The 15,750-nt window shown below is 37.6% G+C and overlaps 1 protein-coding gene across 8 annotated transcripts in view; it reads left to right on the top strand.

Annotated features, from left to right (window-relative positions):
* Positions 1 to 15,750, top strand: part of LOC105466210 (zinc finger B-box domain containing) — a 141,380-nt gene that overhangs the window by 92,840 nt on the left and 32,790 nt on the right. For 7 of the 8 annotated variants that reach the window (XM_071091200.1, XM_011715247.2, XM_011715241.2 and 4 more), the window contains 2 exons: positions 4,099 to 4,215; positions 10,901 to 11,158. In XM_071091200.1, coding sequence (XP_070947301.1) covers positions 4,099 to 4,215; positions 10,901 to 11,158 — 375 coding nt within the window. The remainder of the gene's footprint in view (positions 1 to 4,098; positions 4,216 to 10,900; positions 11,159 to 15,750) is intronic. The other variant, XM_011715253.2, reaches the window with a different exon arrangement.

Below are 15,750 nucleotides of genomic sequence, written 5' to 3'. Positions count from 1 at the left end.
ATTGTTTTTTTGAAGGGTTTTTCATGTCTCTATCTCCTTCAGTTCTGCTCTGATCTTAGTTATTTCTTGTCTTCTGCTAGCTTTTGAATTTGTTTGCTCTTGCTTTTCTAGTTCTTTTAATTGTGATGTTAGCGTGTCCATTTTAGATCTTTCTAGTTTTCTCTTGTGGGCATTTGGTGCTATATATTTCCCTCTACACACTGCTTTAAATGTGTCCCAGAGATTCTGGTACATTGTGTCTTTGTTCTCATTGGTTTCAAAGAACATCTTCATTTCTGCCTTCATTTTGTTATTTACCCAGTAGTTATTCAGGATCAGGTTGTTCAGTTTTCATGTAGTTGTGTAGTCTTGAGTGAATTTCTTAATACCGAGTTCTAACTTGATTGCACTATGGTCTGAGAGACTGTTTGTTATGCTTTTCATTATTTTGCATTTGCTGAGGAGTGTTTTATTTCCAATTATGTGGTCAATTTTAGAATAAGTGTGATGTGGTGTTAAGAATAATGTATATCCTGTTGATTTGGGGTGGAGAGTTCTGTAGATGTCTATTAGGTCCACTTGGTTCAGAGCTGAGTTCAAGTCCTGAATATCCTTGTTAATTTTCTGTCTCGTTGATCTGTCTAAAATTGACAGTGGGGTATTAAAATCTCCCACTATTACTGTGTAGCAGTCTGCATCTCTTTGTAGTCTCCATGAACTTGCTTTATGAATCTGGGTGCGCTTGTATTGGGTGCATATATATTTAGGATAGTTAGCTCTTCTTGTTGCATTGATCCCTTTACCATTATGTAATGGTGTTCTTTGTCTCTTTTGATCTTTGTTGGTTTAAAGTCTGTTTTATCAGAGACTAGGATTGCAACCGCTGCTTATTTTCTGCTTTCCATTTGGTTGGTAAAATTTCCTCCATTCTTTTATTTTGATCCTATGTGTGTCTTTGCACATGAAATAGAGTTCCTGAATATAACACACTGATGGGTCTTGACTCTTTATCCAGTTTGTAAGTCTGTCTTTTAATTGGAGCATTTAGCCCATTTACATTTAAGGTTAATATTGTTATGTGTGAATTTGATTCTGCTGTTATTATGCCAGCTGTTTATTTTGCCCATTCGTTGATGCAGTTTCTTCATAGCATTAAAGGTCTTTACAATTTGGTAGGTTTTTGCAGTGGCTGGTACTGTTTGTTTCTTTCCATGTTTAGTGCTTCCCTCAGAAGCTCTTGTAAGGCGGGCCTGGTGGCAAATCTCTCAGCATTTGCTTGTCTGTAAATTGTTTTATTTCTCTTTTGCTTATGAAGCTTAGTTTGGCTGGATGTGAAATTCTGGGTTGAAAATTCTTTTCTTTAAGAGTGTTGAATATTGATCCCCACTCTCTTCTGGGTTGTAGGGTTTCTGCCAAGAGATCTGCAATTAGTCTGATGGGCCTCCCTTTGTGGGTAACCCAACCTTTCTCTCTGGCTGCCCTTAACATTGTTTCCTTCATTTAAACCTTGGTGAATCTGATGATTATGTGTCATGGGGTTGCTCTTTTCGAGGAATATCTTTGTGGTGTTCTCTGTATTTGCTGAATTTGAATGTTGTCCTGTCTTGTTAGGTTGGGGAAGTTCTCCTGGATAATATCCTGAAGAGCGTTTCTCAACTCGGTTCTATTCTCCCCGTCACTTTCAGGTACACCAATCAAATGTAGATTTGGTCTTTTCACATAGTCCCATATTTCTTGGAGGCTTTGTTCATTTATTTTCACTCTTTTCTCTAACCTTGTCTTCTCGCTTTATTTCATTGAGTTGATCTTTAACCTCTGATATCCTTTCTTCCACTTGATCTATTCGGCTACTGTGTATGCTTCATGAAGTTCTTGTGCTGTATTTTTCAGCTCCAGCAGGTTATTTATGTTCTTCTCTATTTAGTTAGTCTAACAATTCGACTAACTTTTTTTTCAGAGTTCTTAGCTTCCTTGCATTGGGTTAGAACATGCTCCTTTAGCTGGGAGGAGTTTGTTATTACCCACTTTCTGAAACCTACATCTGTTAATTAATCAAACTCATTCTCCATCCAGTTTTGTTCCCTTGGTGGTGAGGCGTTGTGATCGTTTGGAGGAGAGGAGACATTCAGGTTTTGGAATTTTCAGCCCTTTTGCACTTGTTTCTCCCCATCTTCGTGGATTTATCTACCTTTGGTCTTTGAAGTCGGTGACCCTCAGATGGGGTCTCTGAGTGGATGTTGTTTTTGTTGATGTTGATACTATTCCTTTCTGTTTGTTAGTTTTCCTTCTAACAGTTCAGCCCCTCTGCTGCAGGTCTGTTGGAGTTTGCTGGAGGTCCACTCCAGACCCTGTTTGCCTGGGTATCACCAGTGGAGGCTGCAGAACAGCAAAGATTGCTGCCTGTTCCTTTCTCTGGAAGCTTCATCCCAGAGGGGCACCCACCAGATGCCAGCCAGAGCTCTCCTGTAAGAGATGTCTGTCATCCTCTACTGGGAGTTGTCTCCCAGTCAGGATACAGTTGAGGAGCAGTCTGTCTCTTATCAGAGCTCAAACACTATGCTGGGAGATCTGCTGCTCTCTTCAGAGCTGCCAGGCAGGGATGTTTAAGTCTGCTGAAGCTGTGCCTACAACCGCCCCTCCCCCCAGGTGCTCTATCCCAGGGAGATGGAGGTTTTTATCTATAAGTCTCTGACTGGGGCTGCTGCCTTTTTTTTCAGAGAGGGAAACTTGAGAAGGCAATCTGGCCATAGTGGCCTTGCTGAGCTGCCATGGGCTCCACCCAGTTGGAACTTCCCAGTGGCTTTGTTTACACTGTGAGGGTAAAATCGCCTACTCAAGCCTCAGCAATGGCAGACACCTCTCCCCTCACCACGCTCGAACATCCCAGGTCATGCTCAGACTGCTGTGCTGGCCATGAGACTTTCTAGCCAGTGGATCTTAGCTTGCTGGGCTCCATGGGGGTAGGATCTGATGAGCCAGACCACTTGGCTCCCTGGCTTCAGCCCCCTTTCCAGAGGAGTGAATGGTTCTGTCTCGCTGGTGTTCCAGGTGTCACTGGGGTATGAGAAATAAACTCCTGTGGCTAAGTTGGTGTCTGCTCAAGTGGCCGCCCAGTTTTGTTCTGGGAACCCAGGTCCCTAGTGGCATAGACACTGGAAGGGATCTCCTGGTCTGAGAGTTGCGATGACCATGGGAAAAGTGCAGTATCAGAGCCAGAGTGCACAGTACAGTCCCTAATTTCTTCCCTTGACTAGGAGAGGGAGTTCCCCAACCCCTTGCCTTCCCAGATGAGGTGACACCACACCCTGTTTCAGCTTGCCCTCCTTGGGCTGCACCCACTGTCCAACCAGACCCAAGGAGATAAACCAGTCCCAGTGAGAGGTACCTCAGTTGGAAATGCAGAAAACTCGCCTTCTGTGTCAATATCACTGGGAGCTACAGACTGGAGCTATTCCTATTTGACTACCTTCTCTTCATGATTTTTTGGTTTTCATTTTGAAAGCTAGATCTTGGTGACATCTATATTCTTAGGCATCTTATGTATTCAAATGTGTTTATTCATGTAGAAACAATAATACTTTATGTTGCATTGTTATATACTTTTTTAATTTTTTTTTTTTTTTTTTTTTGAGATGGAGTTTCACTCTCTTGTTGCCCAGTCTGGAGTTCAATGGCATGATCTCGGCTCACTGCATCCTCCGCCTGCTGGGTTCAAGTGATTCTCCTGCCTCAGCCTCCCAAGTAGCTGGGACTACAGGCACACACCACCATGCCTGGTTAATTTTTGTATCTTTAGTAGAGACAAGGTTTCACCATGTTGTCCAGGCTGCTCTGAAACTCCTGACCTCAGGTGATCCACCCGCTTCGGCCTCCCAAAGTGCTGGGATCACGGGCGTAAGCCACCACACCCAGTCTATACTTTTTAAATTTTTAAAATTAAAATATTTTAATTTAATGATTTTTATTTTGTGATAAGATTTTGTATTTCATAATATATATCACTGTTATAAATATTCTTTATTCAGTTAAATATTGTCCAGTAAGACATAAATACAAAACTAATAAAATTGATTTTCTTCTTTTTAAACTTTATATTATCTTATTATTTTTCAATTTCAGAAGACAGAGAATGGATTCCAGACCATAGCTTAAGTGAACATGCTGATAATGCAATTGTCTTGGGTGTTCTGCAGGGTGCTCAGAGTCCATCATCAAGTAGAAAACAGCAAAAGATGGGTAACATTGACTCAAAGGCAGCGGTGCCATGTTGGCAGCTTACTTTCTTTAGTAGTTAGCTTTATTAGCAGTTTAGTAGGCACCTGAAATTTAGTTTTTGAAGTTCTGTAATTTAAAATCATTCATTTTAACTAAATGTCCTCGACTTTTCTTCCAAAACCAAAGCACAAAAATAAGTGTACTCATTTTTCCAAAGGCATGAATTATCATCTTATTTTCTATAGCAATGTATTAGGAAATAACATTTGCAAAGTGTAGTTAAGAGTATGGCATATTTTGAACAATCCTTATGAAATACGTACTCAGTTTCATTACTCACTCAGGAAGCAGTATGTTTATACCAGATTTTGCCTACTCTTTACCTATATTATGATCAGACAGAACCATATGTGAAATGATTGACTTAGCTTAAGATGCTTATTGCCGGGATTCAGAAAGCTTAGTTCTAAATATAATTCTGTATGTACTGACCCTGGAATCTTCATTTCAGTTCATTAACTCTATTCTCTAAACAAAGTAATTATAAGATTTTCCATAGAATAATTCTTTTGACATACTGAATGTCTATTTTAATACTTTCCTAATGAGTTTATACAGAGTATATGACATCATTAAAATCACTAGTATTATTAGAACATTACTGTTATCCCATTATACCAGCTATAATGGGTTTGCTTTATGCCAAAGTAGAAAGTTGTAGTATATAACTAATGAATTCAGGTAATTCAGTATATATATTGAGGATATTAGCACTTGGCTTGGCCCTGAGGATAAAAGAGATACATAAGTAATATTCCCTGATCTTATTAAGCTCACAGTTTAGGAGGAATACTTGAGAAAGTGGGCTATTTGCGTTGGTTTAAAGGCTATCTTCAAGGCAGAAATTTAATTGCATATGATTCGTCTCTCCCTATAAGATTTATTATGTCTCTCTTGCCCTAAAATCTATGATTAAACCTCTCTGGCTAGCTTAGATCCTTTCCATATGCATTTATGTTGAGAATCTGTCAGATATAAAACTTTTTAGGGAGAAAACAATGTATTTATGGGGTTTTTTGGCTCTATAATTAGATGCCTATTTTTACATCAAAGTCTATGTCAACTTCAAAAATTCGGGTTGCTTCCCTCTGAGGCAATCAGAACAAACTGTTATAAGTCACTGTATATTGATGAAAACAAATTCATATACATGCTATGAGAAATTTATTACAAAGACAAATCTACAAATCAGTAGTCAAATGCTTTTAAGTATCAGTTTGGACAGATCAGTCAAAATCAATAATTTGCTATAAAAAACATTTGTTGGCTGGGCATGGTGGCTCACACCTGTAATCCCTGCACTTTGAGAGGCTGAAGCAGGTGGATTATGAGGTCAGGAGATCGAGACCATCCTGGCTAACACAGTGAAACCCCATTTCTACTAAAAAATACAAAAAATTAGCTGGACGTGATGGCGGGTGCCTGTGGTCCCAGCTACTCAGGAGGCTGAGGCGGGAGAATTGCTTGAACCTGGGAGGCGGAGCTTGCAGCAAGCCAAGATCATGCCACTGCACTCCAGCCTGGGAGACAGAGCAAGACTTCATCTCAAAAAAAAATGTTGTTGAAGCACTACTGCCAGACACTGGTTATACAAAACAAACTCTTATCTCTATTGCTCAAGAGCTTAGAGTCCGGTATAAAGTTTCTCAAAAGTCAGTATGAGTGTAATCACCTGGGAAACCTCTTGTAATGCAGATTTCTGGATCTGACTCTTAGGGACTCTGATTAATTAAGGCTGAGATAATGCCTAGGAAATTGCATTTATTTCTTGAACAACAACAACTCCTTTTTATACTAATATAGACAGTCTGAATACCTTATTTTGAGAAAACTGTTATAAATTTTCTGATATATGTAAAATGTGTGTGTGAATATATAAACTATATCACATATAAGTTTTATAAAAAGAGCTATGAGTAATTTACTTTTGGACATTAATAGGTAATTAATGATAATATGTCCTATTAGCTATAATAGTTAGATATATAAGCGGGGTATTTTTTAGAAATAGGGATGATAAAATAATGACCTTGCTATTGAAAAATGTAGATTGGCAAGATATTAGAGACTAGGTAACATTCAGTTAAGTCTTTAAAGTTACAATATTTACCAGTCAGAGAAGTTAGGAAATGGCTTTCTAAACAGGGATAGTGGCCTAAACTAAACTAAAAATTGCCTGGCTCTGTCACAAATTACAGAAATCTTGTATGCCAGCATATAATGGAATTCCCATTTCCACAAAAATTAAAAACCCGTGAATGTAAAGACATCATAGCTATGTGTGTTTAGCAGCAAGTTCATTCATTCTTCCCATCCCTGCCACAACTTAATCCTCCCCCACCCCATCTTCCTGCCTCTGGAAATGGCAACTCTATCCAAACATTGATTAAGTCTGAAATCTGGGAGTCATCTTGCCTCTCACTCAGTGCATCCTATTTATCTTTAGATTCTGCTGATTTCAGCTCTAAAATCGACCCCAATTCTAACCACTTTTACCTTCACTATTCAAGATTAGCCCAAGTCATTTGTCTGTAATCTCTCATTTGTCTCCTATTTTCACTTTTACTTCTCCCAAAACTATGTTGCTATAATTCATTTCCATTATATTCTACTATTTATAGTCAGTGAGTTGAGTTGTTTATACTCATAACAGTATTGATATTTATAGCTTATATATTAATATTTATAGCTTATAGGAAGTGAATCATACTTTCCATAAATATAAACCATATATTGTATCATGCCATTCTATTGCCTAAAGCATTCCATGGATTCCTATAGAAAGTAGAAAAAAGTATGCCTTACCATGTATCACACAGCAACACCTTGGTTGGCTACCCATGTCTCCTAACTGCATCTTCTCCTACACTGTAGCCACATTTGCTTTCTTTCTGTTCTTAAGCTACTCTCTTACTCAATTCTTAGCCTTAGAATTAGATCTTGTCTCTTATCCAGGATGCTCTGAAATTTCCCTGTCCATTCTCTCACTCTTCATATGATTGGTTCTTTTCCATTATTCAGCCTCAGTCCAGATGCTACCTCCATAGAGAGGCCTTCTGACACCACCCTATCTAGTGCTGCTCTTTTGAGTCCCTCTATCACATTTACCTTCTTTTATCTTTCTTGTAAAAGCTATCACTATTTAACATCATCTTATTAGCTTTATTCCTGCTCTCTCTTACCCTTGGTTGGAAAGAAATCAAGAACTAGCCTGTCCTGTTTGTTGGTGTATCTTCAGTAATAGAACAGGGCCTGGCCTATTGTAAGTGCTCAGTAAGTGCTTTCCAATGAGCAGAGTAGGCTAGTAGAACTGTGTGTTAGTTTGGAGCGCAACTTGAGGGTAGAGGCAATGTCTTACTCACTTTTGAATACCCCAATCCTGACACAGTGCCTGGCAGTTTTAGGAGGTGATAAATAATTTTATAATTGAATTTGATTGAGTATTAATTCACAAATTCTCAGAGTTGGAATAAATTTAAGATATTGTACTATCCAGTTCCTGAATTTTGTATTTCACAGGTCATAAGCTGATTTCTAATTCTATAGGATAACACAATAGCATTCTTAGCTACCTGGTTTAGTATTCTTTCCACTTAACCGTGCTGTGAAATCAAATTTCTATATGTTTTGAGAAATGTATTTTCTAAGAATTCTTTTTATGTATAAATTCTCAGCAGTTGATATAATGGAATAAGAATGTCAATAGACAATAGTGTTTTGCAAACTTTATTTAAGATCAAAATACTGGGTCTTTTGATAAGAATATTATTTGTTATGAAAACACTACCTAAAATCATGTTGCTATAGTTACATTTTATTTAATTTTAACTTTGTATTTAGAATAGCAATAATGGTTATCATCATATTAAATAGTATTCAGTGAATTACTCCTATTTTTTATATCCTTACCAGTAATACTGTACCCATTCATATAATTGAAGGCACTATTGAATTTTGTCTTCCCAATAGTTGGCTTAGTTTATTAGTAATCATAGAGCATATATTCTTTAGTTAACACCAAGGAAATTTAATTTTGTTACATTTAGAATATAACTGATCAGTGCTAATCAATAATTTCTTACGATTGCATTGACAGTGATGGTGCACGTTACTCCAGAAGTAACTTCTTATGCTTTTAATCTACAAACTGAGATTTTTTTAAAATTATGGAATGATCCCCTCAATCATGGCATTTTTAATTAGTGCCAGTATTAATGTTGTCTTATATCTTAAAGTTAACAGCAACATTATACCCTTATATATTAAGCATTAGATATTAAGTCATTATATTGACTTAAAAGAGCAATAACAGAATCAGTAATCAAATTGGGGCCTCTTCTATCTCTTTCTGTCTTTTAATTACTTTAAATTACAGTTTGAGCATATTTCCAGTAAGAAAGATGGTCTGTTTCTTTGCTGTGTGCTAAGCATAAGTCTGACCTGTCCTTTGTGTCCTTTTTCTCAATGGGGATCAATTACCTTTAAATACTGTGACAATCAAATGTTCTTGTCAGTGTTTGTACTCTTCTAGATTTTCTGAAGGGCATCTACATTATATTAAATATTTCTTTCTTCATTTCTGTGAATTGGCAGAAGTCCAGTCCTTACTCATAGCATTTTCTTTTGGTTTGTTTTTTTTAAAGTAAGAGTTGTAAATTCCTTTAAATTTTACCTTGACTGAGACATACCATTGTACAGATACTAAAATGTGGTTTACCCCATAGAGTAGAACTTTTGGTTTATATTGTGAATTATTGTTACACTCACTGACTTGTGCGGCTACTGTTAGCGCCCCTACTATTGCTTCCTTATGTAGACGTGGAGAGTTTGGTTCTTGATTGCTATAAATATGGTTCTTTACATATTATAGATAAAAGAGGAAATCATTTCTAACTTATAGTCATAAAAATTTAAAAAATAACTCCCAGGGATAATTATATATATATATATGTTTTTAACACTTAGGCATATTTTAGCCTGTTATTTTTCTCTGAGCACAAATAGACACAAAGGATCAGTCTTATTTTAACTTATTCATAATTTTATTTCAATAAAAACTATTTTAAAAATTGATTTCTGAAATTTTCATTAAAGTTGGTACCCTTTGAAACTTACCTTGGTCAATTTTAATTGCTTAAATAATTACATACTGTATTCAGAGTCTTCTGAAGTATTAGACACATTCGAAGTAGATTTTTTTTTGAGTTAAAAAAAGACAAACTCCACTTTGGTAGGCCGAGGCAGGCAGATCATGAGGTCTGGAGATCAAGACCATCCTGGCTAACATAGTGAAACCCTGTCTTTACAAAAAATACAAAAATTAGTTGGGTGTGGTGGCACGTGCTTGTAATCCCAGCTTGGGAGGCTGAGGCAGGAGAATTGCTTGAACCTGGGAGGCAAAGTTTGCAGTGAGCCGAGATCGCGCCACTGCACTAGTGACAGAGCAAGACTGCGTCTCAACCAAACAACAACAACAACAACAACAACAACAACAACATCAACTCAGTGGTCATTAAATACTTAATACATGATGACCGCCTGTAGTCACTTTTTTGAATTTTATATTTTTCATTGAGTCGCTAGAATGAAAACAATGTTCTATGGCATAGGTTCCATCAAATTAGAGTTTTTATGATAATGACAATTGCACATTAACTCACCTAATAGTTTTACAAAGCCAGTTTGTGTTAAGGGAGTGCAAAGTTATCTTATAATATAATTATGTTTACTATAAACATATTTACCTAAATCAGAACAATAATTTATTACATTAAAGCATTTACCTGCCCTACAAATTTTTAAATATGTACCTTGAAAACTCTCTTGGCCTTATTAAGTAATATTTTGTGAGAAGTACCAAATTAGAAATTAGTTATGTTGTGTTAGTGTAAGATTTGAAGAGATTTTTTTTTTTTCCTACTGTGAAAGAAGCAAACATGCTGAAGAAACCAGCTAAGTTGACTTTCAAAATAGATCAAGACAAAGTAGTGACTGTCCTAGTGGAACAATGTAATAACCTGACAGAGATGGGTGCTTCTGGAACTTTTCCAGAAGAGAGTGAGCTCATCCTTCGGAAAATTAGAGATGTGATCTCAATTTCTTTAAAGCCTGTGTTTTTCCAAATATTCATGTAGATTTTGTAAATTAGTCTGTTTTGTTGCCATATTTTTAAATGTAAGAATAAATTACAGATCATCAAGTAAAATTGGTTCACTAGGAAGTGGCACCATGCTTTTTCTAAGGGTTTTTTTCTTGCAAGGTATAGTGTGGTATTGTCCTGGAATTTAAGACACATGTCGTGGTGCTTGGCTTTGGAACACATTATAAAATTGTGTGTTGTTTCTTTATGAAGTTGACTTAGTTTATAGATATTTTCCTTTGTGAATATTAAAATTAGTTTGTTTTTCTCTGAATGTAGGAAAATTAGGAAAAAAATACACAGAAGTGTTCTTTATGACATTGGAAAAGTAATTTGAGATTAAGAAAATGTGGTTAGCTAGAAAGGGTGATAGTCAAAGTTAATTTTGCATAAACTCTGTTACATGAACTTAACTTCTCTGTGTGCAGGGACCTGGTAACTTGTATCTTTAACTACTCATTCAAATTTTTAAAAGTTGATTTAAAATCTTTTTACTTTTAATTTTAGATTGGAAATCACAGAGACCTTCAACATCAAATTTTCCACTTTCCAACTCTGTTAAAGAAAGCTCCAGCTGCCTTTCATCCTCTCCTTGTCGATCAAGAAGTGCAGCTGCGCAATCATTGTCTAGAGCTGCTTCTGAAATTTCAGAAATTGAATATATTGATATTACTGACCAGAATGAGCTTTCCTTATATGACACTACTGATCAATGTACCTTAGACAGTTTGGAAAAAGAATTACAAGTGCTGACAACTCTTGCAGGTAATGCTATTTTTTTCACTTTCGATAATGCTAATTAACTCTACCCTCAGCCTGATTCTTCATGTCTTGCACTAACAAAACAAGCCAGCAAACAAGAAAGCTTTCCCTTTTCTTCTTTAACCATCAACCATTGTGTCTGTTTTCCTGGAAATCCCCTGACATCACTCTGAATATGTTTAAAAATGTGTAGATGCCCAGCCACACCAAAGATGGTCCCCATAGCCTATAAAACACAGCTAAATTGTGGAATGAATAATTTCATGTGCGCAGAAAAAAATCTTTTTTTCTCTTTTCTGCAAACCCACTATAGGATTAATCTCTATAGCTTTATGTAAGCCACTGTTCAACATCCTTATTGGAAAACTGAGCCTTTAGAGCTTTTAAAGCAGTGCTTTTCAAACTTAAATGTTTATACAGATCTTTCAGGGGATCTTGTTACAATGTAAATTCTGATTGAGTATATCAGGTAAGGTGAGATTCTGTATATCTAACAGGTACCCAGGTGATGCCAGTGCTGCTAGTTGACAAACCATATCTTGAAAAATTATACCTGTGCATTTTATTTCCAACTTCAGTGGACATAGTCTAGCAATTTAGTGACCATATTCTTGAACATGTAAAGTTCTGGCTCAGTAGCAAAACATCAGGGGAATTAATCTTGTATTTGCATCATAAAGGCACTCACACAGTTTGAAAGAAGCCAGCTGCAGATCCAAGAGACAGGCTAGAAAATTATTTGGTCCCATATATTCCATACTTGCTTTTCCCTTGTTCTCCTGTTAGTGGTCTCCTCCTTTATTGATCTTAGAATAATGACTGCTATTTCTCTATAAATTATACATCTTTGTTTTGAAAAAATTAAAGCAATACAAAAATACAAAAAAAAGAAATAAAAACTCACCACAAATTCTAACTACTCTTAAAATAACCATTATTAACATTTAGTGAGAATCATTTCAAACATCACTGTTTATATAAGTATACATATAAGAATATAAACTTAGTAGAATGAACAGATTGAAGGAACATGATAAAAATTTTACAAAAATAGGTCTATGCACTCCATAATATATTTTAAGTATACATTTAACCAACTTAATAAAAGGAAAAGTAAAAATAAAATTAAAATTAATCATACATTTCAGATAAATGTTTTTCCACCACAAAAATATTAAGTTGAACTTGTTATAAATGAATTTCTGACGCCGCAAAAGAAACAGCACTTGAATATAAATTTAGTTTCCTCAGCAAGGCAATTTACTTTTGCAAAAGGGTGCCACTCCTATCAATCAAGATCACAAGTGCACAACAAACAAAGGATACCAGGGGGTTTTTATATCCCTAACACGATCCCTATTTCTGTGTTCTTCCCCCATGGGCTGGGGTCAGACCACACAATCTGAGCTGATCTGATTGGCTACTTGTAAATATTTTTCTTTTTTTTTTTTTTTTTTTTTTTTTTGAGACGGAGTCTCGCTCTGTCACCCAGGCTGGAGTGCAGTGGCGCAATCTCGGCTCACTGCAAGCTCCGCCTCCCGGGTTTATGCCATTCTCCTGCCTCAGCCTCCCGAGTAGCTGGGACTACAGCCGCTCGCCGCCTCGCCCGGCTAGTTTTTTGTATTTTTTTTAGTAGAGACGGGGTTTCACCGTGTTAGCCAGGATGGTCTCGATCTCCTGACCTCGTGATCCGCCCGTCTCGGCCTCCCAAAGTGCTGGGATTACAGGCTTGAGCCACCGCGCCCGGCCTGTAAATATTTTTCTAAATATGGATGGGAGGCGGACGTGAGGTACAGCGATGGAGCATGTGAGATATGCGGTTTCAAGGAAACAATGGGTACAGGTAACCAAGGGAACAGATGTGAGTTATTGATTAGAACTCATGGGAAGGAGGTAGGCTGTTTACAGTAACTGTTGGCAAGGAAAAACAAGAAAGTTGAGTTGGAGAACAAAGGGTAAGGAAGTTAACAGGCTAAACCTTTTGAAGAGAAACTCAGAAAGATTCTTGTCTCTTACAATTCCTCCCTTTAAAATTTTTATAATCCCTTCTCTTCAAACCTTTTTAACATGTCGTGGCTTTGCTGTTCAACTTGGTCTTCTAAAAGGAAAGGCTTATCTGAATAGGGTGGAGGAACATGAAGGGAGGTTTTAGTGAGTGTTGTCTTTATAAGCCTTTGTACCAGCCCACGGATGCATGGTATGATGCAACACCCAACAAGAATAAGCACACCTATCATGACTGCAAGAGAAATGAAGATTGGGGCCATGACTCCTTTCCATTTACCAAACCATCTTTCTAGCCATCCTGAAAGAAGGCTATCAATTCCAGAATTTTTAGCTAGTTCATTGGACAAAGCAGTCAGTCTCTGTAAGGCCTTTCTTATGCTTCTGTCAGAGGCAGTATTGTTTGGGATAAAGGTGCAATATTGAGTTTTGATCATAATACAAACTCCACCTTTTTCAGCTAACATCATGTCTAGGGCCATTCTATTTTCCCAAACCATTTGGCTAGTAGGTCCTAATTGCTCAACTATTCCTTTGACAGCATCTCTAGTGTAATTAATAAATCGTTGCTGGTTATAGTAGATATAATTAATCCAATCTACATTTTTATTAATAGTTACCCATGGAAATAATGATTCAAATCCTGCAGCTATTTGATCTCGGGCTTTGAACCTATCAGGTACCCCCCGTGGGACTCCAATTGCATCTAAATAAACTTCAGAGTCAAAAGACCCATAAGGGGCTTCTCTTATTTTATGGCTTTGTGTTTTTTTTTTCCTGGTTGATGAAATGCCAGGGTGAAAGGGATAGCCAATTGGACAAAAGCGCAAGTACTGCTCCAGTTACCTGACAGAGTGGCCAGTAAGGGGCCACCACAACACCTCCATACATCTGCTTGAGGATGACTAAGGGGAGACTGAAGAGTAAGCTCCTGGAAAGGCTTAAGATCACTGCATCCCACTAAGCTTCCAAGGAACACTAAATTATCCCTCTGTTATGAGAGACACGAGGTGAAATTGACATCAGAAGACAGAAGCTGAATGGCCCTCGGGGGCTGACCCACAGGGTGTTGGATTTTGGGATATAGCAGAGAGAGAGGTTGCCATGATTTGTTGCCCCAAGCCATAGAATCTTGGAAGAGAGCTACCATGCAGCCCATGCCCAGTCAACTGGGAAACCATCCAAGTGGAAAGGGGATGATCTGGGCCTCTGGCCGGCCGAGTGCACAAGCATAACAATTGCTTTTATTTAATGTGAGACAGAATATTTGATCCATTCCAACCAGGCATTTACATCTTGATATCCTGTTTCAATTGCTGAAGTTTGCCTACATCATCTTCTGCTACAATATCTACTTTAGTATTATCATTAGGTACAGAAGAGATGGCAGTCTGATTAGAAGAAAGCTCAGAAGGAGAAGAGAAGGAAGGGGGTGAAGAGAATGAAGGATTAATAAAACGCATTTCAAAGGACTCTCTGAGCTCTGTGCAGCCAAGTTGGCTCCTGTGCCATAGAAGCGACTTAAAGTAGGTTTAGGATCAGTAGATGTGGGAATGAGAATAGAAATTTATATGGGATTACATTGGTTATACTGGCAATTAGGGGAGGTGCTCTCCTTAGTGAAATGAATGTATGGTTTTAAGGATAAACCATACATTCACCATACAACCACCCGCTGATGAGGTCCAGCCTTGATATTCGGTTATCAACAGGACATCATTCCAGCTATGACAGACTTGTTTTTCTATATTTGTTAAGGAACAAGAGTCTTGATAGGGGGAGCTTTTCACTTTAAAGGGGCGGACATACTTTTCTGAGGCTGAGAGTTGCCTCTGACTTTGGAGATCTCTACAGGGTATGACTAGACAAGCATCAAACGTAATAACTTGGGGTGTGTTTGATTTAGCTACATTAATGACAAGGTGGTCAGCATTGGAAGGAGAAAAGAAGAAAGAGTAATAAAATAGGTGGAAGATAGTTAAATTTTTCTTAACTTTAGTTTGAGGGGGTTTTCCCCTGGAATAATGGCACATGACTTCGGGGGGTGACGGTGCTTTCTTGACTTGAGTGTAATGGGTCCATCCTTTCTCTGCTGTCTGGACTGCAGTTTCAATGGTCAGGAGCACTAGGTAGGGTCCCTCCCAGGCCAGCTCAAGGTTTCCTTCTTTCCAGCTTTTGAGGAGGATGTGATCCCTGGGCTGGTGCTAATGGACCAGAAACTCTAGGGGTGGCGTCTGTACCATGAGACCTTTGGCTTTAAGAGAAGAGAAGGTAAAGGAGAGACCAAATATGCAATTACTGAGGAATTGATCTTTTGTCTCAAATGTAGGGATACAGGTAGTGGAGTGTACATAGGGCAGTCCATAGAGCATTTCATAAGGAGAAAGGCCTATATCCTTTTGAGGTGTAGTTTGGATTCTTAACAGGACAATAGGAAGACATTTGGTCCATGGTAACTGAGTCTCTACAACTAATTTGGTTAAGTGATTTTTTTAAAGTTTAATTCATCCTTTCTACTCTCCATGATGAAGATGGATGCCCAGGTGTATGATATTCCCATTTAATGTCTAGGTCTTGGGACAACTTTTTAA

The sequence above is a fragment of the Macaca nemestrina genome, chromosome 2, assembly GCF_043159975.1.
Source record: "Macaca nemestrina isolate mMacNem1 chromosome 2, mMacNem.hap1, whole genome shotgun sequence".
NCBI classification, from domain to species: domain Eukaryota; kingdom Metazoa; phylum Chordata; class Mammalia; order Primates; family Cercopithecidae; genus Macaca; species Macaca nemestrina.
This window is presented reverse-complemented; position numbering and strand designations above follow the sequence as displayed.